The 8,005-nt window shown below is 41.0% G+C and overlaps 1 protein-coding gene across 1 annotated transcript; it reads left to right on the top strand.

Annotated features, from left to right (window-relative positions):
* The first annotated feature begins 2,213 nt into the window (after nucleotides 1–2,213).
* LOC110204472 (procathepsin L-like) lies at nucleotides 2,214–5,553 on the top strand. The gene is given in 8 exon segments (XM_020980693.1): nucleotides 2,214–2,258; nucleotides 2,260–2,340; nucleotides 2,679–2,801; nucleotides 2,898–3,053; nucleotides 3,259–3,483; nucleotides 4,481–4,646; nucleotides 4,751–4,862; nucleotides 5,454–5,553. Coding segments are annotated over 8 exon segments (1,008 nt in total).
* Nucleotides 5,554–8,005: the final 2,452 nt, after the last annotated feature.

The following is an 8,005-nucleotide window of genomic DNA, read 5'->3' as shown; positions in this document are numbered from 1 at the left end:
CTCTCCCATCCCCCAGCAGGTGCCCCAGGGATGGGGATAGTGCCAGGAGGGGTGGCTCCTGGCCTCCAGGTGAGTCCATTCCCCCTGGCTGGTGGTGTTGGGGTTCCTGGCTCACTTGGGTGCCTCCGCTTGAACTCCTTTCCGGCTTGGAGGCGTGGACCTTGTTAGGAGAGAGGCAGGCAAGAAATTGTTTCAGAGGCAGGAAGTTTAGATGCCCAGAGTTTGTTTGACCCACTTCCCTATCCTTGTACTTGTAAAAGATAGATTTTGGCTTGCAGGGCCTTTAGATCTAAGGCCTATAGAATCTGAAAATCTGGAGATGGCTATGTTACTCTTCTGTAGAAAAGGCAGAAAAGGCTTTCCTCCTCTCCACTCCATCCATCAGCAGCTGACTGTATAACCTTACCTTTAGACTCTATGGGATCATAGATTTAAAGCTGGAAGGTGCCATAAAACTGAGGCACTGAGGTGAAGTGGCATGCCTATGTACGCCCATGTGGTAGTAACTGACAAGATCAGGATTGACCCCAGTCACTCTGATGTCAAATCCAGTTCTATTCCAGGCTAGTATGTTGCTTGGTTATGCTCCTGAGAAATGAGGTCGTTCTGAGTTCTGGAGAAGGTGCATTTGGTGATTTGGTTTAGAGAGAAGCTTCAAAATGTGGTAGTGGCTTTAAGGAAAACATTTATTTAGTACCTGTTGTGTGCCAGGCATTGTGCACTGGGGTTATAAAGAGTCAAAAGGCAGCCCCTGCCCTGAATAAAGCAGTAATCTGCAGACTTTTGCTAGGACACACACACCTCCCATTAGGAAAAAAAATTTATGAGCACTCCCCAATATATATGTACATTCACTTCTATAAATTTTATGTGTACTCCTGTGCTAATAAACACAAATATAGGTTTTTTAAGATATGAGATAAGAATGAAATAATATGAGCCTAGGGACAATAGAAACCCTGGAGTATACTGGACATAAGAGCAAAATGGTCACTTTAGAATGGTTTTGGCTGCTGTGTGAGGATAGGATGGAATGGAGGAAGACCTGGGGAGGGAGATGAGTTGGAATGATATTGCAAAAGTCCACTGGAGAGGTGATTAGGGTTCTTGGGAAGACCAAAGAGAGAGATGCTTTGGCAATTGGTTGGATGGAAGGCTGATGTGTTCTTGACAATAATAGCTAACATGGTTTGGAAAAGGGATGGGTTGGAGGAGGAAGATAATGTAATAAAATGTGCTTATCCTAAACACCCTTACCTCCTTCTGTGGGACTTACAGGAAGAGAGATAGAGTCTTTTACTAGTCACTGCTGCCACTACAACTCCCTCCCTTCCTCATTTTCCCAAATGATGCTGCTTGGTATTAGTTTCATCACAGCTGCCTTTAGTTAGGGGAGGTTGGGAACATGAGAGAGAAGGTTGAGCAGAAGATTATTAGTGTAGTTGTATTAGAGACAAGCCTTGTAGGTTGACAGTCAGAGAGTGGGATGTGGACTAACCTCAAGTTAACAATAATGATAATAATAAAAAAAAAATACCTAATGCTTTAAGGTTTCCAATACCCTTTGCAAATATTATCTCATTTTATCCTCACATCAACCCTGTGAGGTAGGTGCTGTTATTATCCCCATTTTACATATAAAGAAACTGAGGCTAAGAGTGGTTAAGTGATTTACCCATAGCCTCACAGCTACTACTAAGTGTCTGAGTCAGGATTTGAGCTCAGGTCTTCCTGAACCCTAGGTCCAGCACTCTATCCACCATGCCACCTGCCTCTAACCCATTGTGGACAGACCTTAACTTCCATTTTGGGAACCACTGCCATAAAACTTAGGGGCACATTTCAGCTTTTAAAAACAGTTACTGCTTTTGAACTGGGTATCCATTTTTTATCATTTGTGCTATTAATGTTGGCACTTAATGAAGCATTGTCTCTGGTGTTAATGTTTTTGTGTCAATATCTAAACTCCCTGAAGAACTTTAGATCAGCATTACATCTCATATCTACCCTTACTCCATCCCATCCAACATACAATACTGAGCAAATAGCTAGATATTGCATGAATATTTGCTGAGATTAGTTTTGTTTTTCCACTGGAAAGATTGTGTTTATTTCCCAAAGCAACAAGAGCTTGGATTTTTGGTTTGGCTTGATTTTTTAATCACACACGTTTTCTGAATATGCCTTCCTTTTTTCCTCTTAAGGTTTGAAATATGAATTTATATGTGTGTTTAACTTGCCTATGCTTGGGGGATAGTAGCTGCTGCTCCACAACTTGACTGGACTTTAGAGGCTAAATGGCATCAGTGGAAGTCACAACATAGAAGGGGCTATGGAGCGGTAAGCTTTGAGCTACTCTTTCCCCAACTATGTTGAATACAACATGTCCAAGGTAGCCTAATGAAATGGCCTTTACACAAAAGCCAAAGATTATCCAGATAAGAGCTTCACTTGCTCAAGACTGTTGCTTTTCCCACAGAAGTTCAGAGAGTCAGGCTGTCTCCAGCATCAGAACTTGGAAACCCTTCTGGGGCAGCAACATTTGGATGTGGTCACCATCCCAACTGGATGCTAACCAAGTGATTGAGAGTGGATTTGGTCTGAGGATAGTTTCACTTGCATGTATAATGATATAAGCAGAAGCTTATTGAAACTTACATTTTTGTACTTGCTTCCAGACTGAAGATCAGTGGAGGAGAGCAATGTGGGAGAAGAATTTGAGAATGATTGAATTGCACAATCAAGAGTACAACACTGGCAAACATAGTTTCCAGATGGAAATGAACAAGTTTGGCGATATGGTGGTTGTGTTGTAACAATCTGATGTGAATAGTGAATAGCCAACTATCTTTTGCTCCCAACACACTTCATATAAATTCTCTTTCTCTTCATTTTAGACCAATGAGGAATTCAGACAAGTGATGAATGGCTTTAGACAAAACACATTTCAAAAGAAGTACAAACGAACTCTGTTTCATGAACCTCACTTTGTGCAGATCCCTGAATCTGTAGACTGGAGAGACAAGGGCTATGTAACTCCTGTTAAGAATCAGGTATGAAAAGTTGCTTAAGTTTGATCCCCAGATAAGCCAGATGAAACTCGGTGAAACTTATGATTGATAGTCTCTTAAATAATGGGACTCCATCTCAGATCTGTGACTGAGCTCCCTTTCATATTTAAAACTATTTAGATTTGTCTGAAAAAGATGAGTAAAATGATCTTGTACACTAACCAGTGCTTCCTTTGGACTTTTGCAGGGTCGATGTGGTTCTTGCTGGGCATTTGGTGCAACTGGTTCCCTGGAAGGCCAATGGTTCCGTAAAACAGGCAAACTTGTTTCACTTAGTGAACAGAATTTGATTGACTGCTCTAGGAATGATGGCAACCGAGGCTGTAATGGTGGTTTAGTAGATAATGCCTTTGAATATGTGAAGAAAAATGGAGGCATTGATACAGAGGAATCATATCCCTATGCAGCAATGGTAAATATAGTTATTGGATTCCCCATCATTTTGGTTTAACTATATTTGAAAGGAGAGTCTCAGTTTGGGCATGGGAGCTGAGGAAGCCTGCAAAGACTGAAGACCTAAATAACCACATGCCTAACTAAGGAAAATCTGTAACTGAATCCAAAACATATCAACACCAAAAATTAGTTGCCTTCACTATGAATACAATCACTTATTGAGAGGAGATCTTGGGAAGTATATAGACTGTTGTCTAAGAGATCATTTGATCAGACATGTTCATTTTACAATGACTTGCTCAAGATCACAAACATAGTAATAAGGGGCAAAGTCTGGATTGGAAGCCAGATTCCCTGAACCTAAATCTATTCTTGCCTTTGTAGCCTACCCTTGTGCCTCCCTGACACCTAGCTCCCACAAGTGCCTCCTTAGAAGCAGGGAATTAAATAACAATTGAGTAATTTTGCACAATAACTGCTGACATTTATCTCCTCCTTAAGGTTTACAAACATGTCATTCACTTAAGCTCTTTTGATCCTCAAACAGCCCTGTCAGGGGAAGGTATTATGCTGAACTTCAGTCTTATGATGGCATAGTTTGTAAGGCGAGAGCTAGATTGGAACCTTGGTCTCACTGGGCTATGTCACAACTAGGAGGCTCTTAGAGTTGCTAAAATAATTGGGTTTTTTATGACAGTGGTATCAAACTCAAGTAGAAATGGGCCACTGAACCATACCTTAGAATCCATGTGCAATGCATATTGACTTAGCAGTGGTGTGTAGGAATGTTACGAGCCCTCTGTTTTATACTAAGCTGCCCTCTTTCAATGGGACTTTCAAATAGTCCTTTATCCATCCACCTCCAGCTCTCTTCTTGAGCTGTTCATCTAATAAGTTGATGGGAGAATATGGCCCATAGATTTATTAATTTCATGACCATCAATTTTAAATTCATCTGGGCAATACCACTGATAATAGGAGACCCAAACCTTTTATCTGTTTCATTTTAAAAGAATGGCTACTGTAGGTATCAGCCAGAAAACTCTGGTGCTAATGTCACTGGATATGTGGACATCCCATCTGGGCAAGAAATGGAACTAGCAGAGGCTGTGGCCACAGTGGGTCCCATCTCTGTTGCTGTTGATGCAGGACATGCATCCTTCCAATTCTATCGATCTGGTAAGCATTTGTTCCTCATTATTTCTGTAACAATGCACTTAACTGTATTACGGCCATTCACTAGCCAGTATTTCTCAAGTTCATGTTTCACTTGACTATCCTAGGTGTTTATTATGACCCACTCTGCAGTAGTGAACAGCTAGATCATGTCATGCTGCTTGTGGGCTATGGTGATGATGAAGATACTGGAAAGAAATACTGGATTGTCAAGAACAGGTAAACCGAGGTCTTGCCTGAAATGTCATTGACCTGCTTGTTGCCAGTTTCTGGTTTTGGGGTTTTTTTTTCATTTTGAAGAAAGGAGGGGGAGGAGGAAGAAGGGTGGAGTTCCTGGGATCTTGTGAAATGGAGAAGGGATGTTCATAGATGGAAGGGGCCCTGTTTTTAGGATCCAGAATAGATTGAGGGGCAGTTAGGTGGTGAGGTGGTGAGAGCACTATCCCTGGAGTCAAAAGAACCTGTGCTCAATTAGGACCTCATTTACTTCCTAGCTGTGTGACCTTGGGCAAGTCACTTAACCCTGTTTGCCTCAGTTTCTTCATCTGGGAAATAAGTCACAGAAGGAAAGGACAAACCGATCCTGTATCTTTGCCAAGAAAACCTAAAAATGGCATCATGAAGAGTCAGACACAACTAAGCAACTAAACAACAACAAAGTTAACACCAACAATTATTTTCATTGCTTTCTGAAAGCTCCGACTCATTTTCTGAATTCAGTCACAATGTGTGTCAGAAGGCTTTGCCCTCCTGAAGTAAAAGGCATTTTTGAATGGTGCTCTTGAACTTAATATTTAACTCTCTTTTCAGCTGGGGTGACCAGTGGGGAGACAATGGGTACATTTTAATGGCCAGGGAAGAGAGTAACCACTGTGGAATAGCGACAGCTGCCAGCTATCCTGAAGTATGATGTGACTGAAGGAGCTTTACAGAGAGAGAGGATCTCACCTGTATCATATGGGATCAAACACTTGAATCACCCAAGATCCTAGTTGTAACTTGAGTTTCTTCTGACATGTTTACATTTGTAAAATGTAAAAATTACTTTGTTAAAAACCAACTTGTAATATTGCTTAATGCAAAGACACAAATTTCTATTTTGAAATTGCAATGATGGGCATTACTTTTGTAAATAAACCTTGATTTACTCTGTATGAACTTTGGGAGAGCAGATTTCCTTCAAAGTGCTCAGTTTTGTAGCAAGAGAGAAGAGAGTTAGGTTTCTAGTTTTTTTGTCCTAGGATGAGGAATCAATTAGTGGCTACAGATGGTTTCTGGGATTGAATCCAATGTTTTGTACCCTGCCTCATTAAAATACACTGATTGAAGTGTAAATCAATAGTTCTGGGTGTGGCTTTGACATTACTTCAGTCCCTTCAAAAGCAAAATTTTATGCCAATTTTCAGGAGCCATTCATAATCAATGTACAATTTTGTTCTCTGACTCTCAATCTGTTTTCTGATCCAAATGGAGAAATAGATGTATGGGCCTAAAGTGACATAGAACTGACATGAGCCATCTTTAAGTTCAAAGAGTTTTTCAAGGTGACCTAACTGTAATATCATAATGAAAGCTGCTATTAAACTTGATTTTTTACATCTTTTCTATCAGCAACTTAAAATCTTTGAGTAAAATGATCATTTTAATTTTAGAGTTGGAATGAATCTTAGATGGCCACATGGTTCACATTTATCTAGTACTTTAAAATGTTGTCAAAGTCCTTTGTATATAATACATAAATTTATTTATTTATTTTTGGTTTTCAACATTTACTTCCACAAGATTTTGAGTTCCAAATTTTCACCCCATCTCACCCCTCCCCGCACCTCAAGATGGCGTGCATTCTGAATATCCCTTCCCCTAGTCTGCCCCTCTTCTATCTCTCCCCCCCTTTTCTTATCCCCTCCCCCTTCTTTTATATAATACATTCAGTTAATCAATAAACATTAAGTGTCTACTATATGCCAGGCTAAGTGATGGGGATATAAATGAGAAAAAAAAACAAGCCCTGCTTTCAAGGAGCTTACAATCTTAATCAGGGAAGACAAGACAAAAATAAGGTGAAAAGAGGGTGGGAAGGGTTCCAGGGAAGGTACTGGATTTAGGAGCATGGCAGAAAAGTCAGAAGCCCCAAAGTAGAGCACACAGGTGACAAATGAGGACAGAAGGTTAACTCTTTTGATCCTTACCACCATGTGAGCAGCATTTATGTAGTGGAGTAGATAGAGTGGTGGGCCTGGAGTCAGGACTTGAATTCTAATCCAGCCTTAGCTGTGTGACCCTAGGCAAGTCACTTAACCCTGCTTGCCTCAGTTCCTCATCTGTAAATTGAGCTGGAGAAGGAAACAGCAAACCACTCCAGTACTTTTGCTAAAAAAAAAAAAAACCCTAAGTAGGGTCATGGAGAGTAGGGCTGAACTGAAATGGCTCAACAAACACCTTGTGAGGTAGGTGCTATTATCCCCATTTTACAGAGTGAAGCTGAGGCCAAGAGAGGTTAAGTAAATGACTTGACTAGGCTCACCTCCCTAATAAAGTATCCATTGTAGGATTTGAACTTGGGTCCTCTCCACTTTAGGCCCAACAGCCCATCACTAAGAAATAGTGGTTAGTGGGATCAAAAGCATTCTGCCATAAAGAGGGGAAGAGCACACAAAGCAACATCAATTTGAGTGCTCAAATAGTCCTTAGGAATGATCAGCTCAGTTCTATTTGTCGTACAGATGAGGAATCTCATTAGACTCGTTAGAGCCACTGCACAAATGACTTGTCTGATAGGACAGGCTTTGGTTGACAGATGGTTGGTGGTGGGCTTTGTCCCTCTTTCTTGAAGAGAACCAAAATGACATCACTATACTACAGTCAACTTTCAGTGTGTCTAACTGTGGCTGATCAGACCAGTGCTAGCTGGGAATGCTCTACACAGGTTGGGCACAAATAGCCCATGTGAACATTTGGGGTGGATTCTCTAAACTTGGGAATCCTGTGTGTCCTTTGAGCTATTTGAATTTTGTTTTGCTCATAGAGCACCACACCTTCTCTGCTGTGGGCACACCATGCTGAACAGTGCTGTGCCAGTATCTCCCATGTCACACAATCAACTCCAGACTTCTTAAGAAAGACCTTGAGAGTGTCCTTGTATGGATTCTTCTGACCACTAGGTGAATGCTTGCCCTGTGTGAGTTTTCCATAAAATAGTCTTTTTGGCAAGCATACATTTTGCGTTAGAACAACATGGCCAGCATGTTGCTCTCTATTGCAGAGTCTGAGAGCTTGGCAGTTTAGTCGAAGAAAGAACTTCAGTGTCTGGTATCTTATCCTGCCAGGTGACCTTCAGAATCTTCCTAAGACAATTCAAATGG

This window comes from Phascolarctos cinereus, unplaced genomic scaffold, assembly GCF_003287225.1.
Source record: "Phascolarctos cinereus isolate Bilbo 61053 unplaced genomic scaffold, phaCin_HiC Scaffold_446;HRSCAF=1062, whole genome shotgun sequence".
Lineage (NCBI taxonomy): Eukaryota > Metazoa > Chordata > Mammalia > Diprotodontia > Phascolarctidae > Phascolarctos > Phascolarctos cinereus.
Note: the sequence above shows the minus strand (reverse complement) of the source record. Positions and strands in the feature narration are given on the sequence as shown.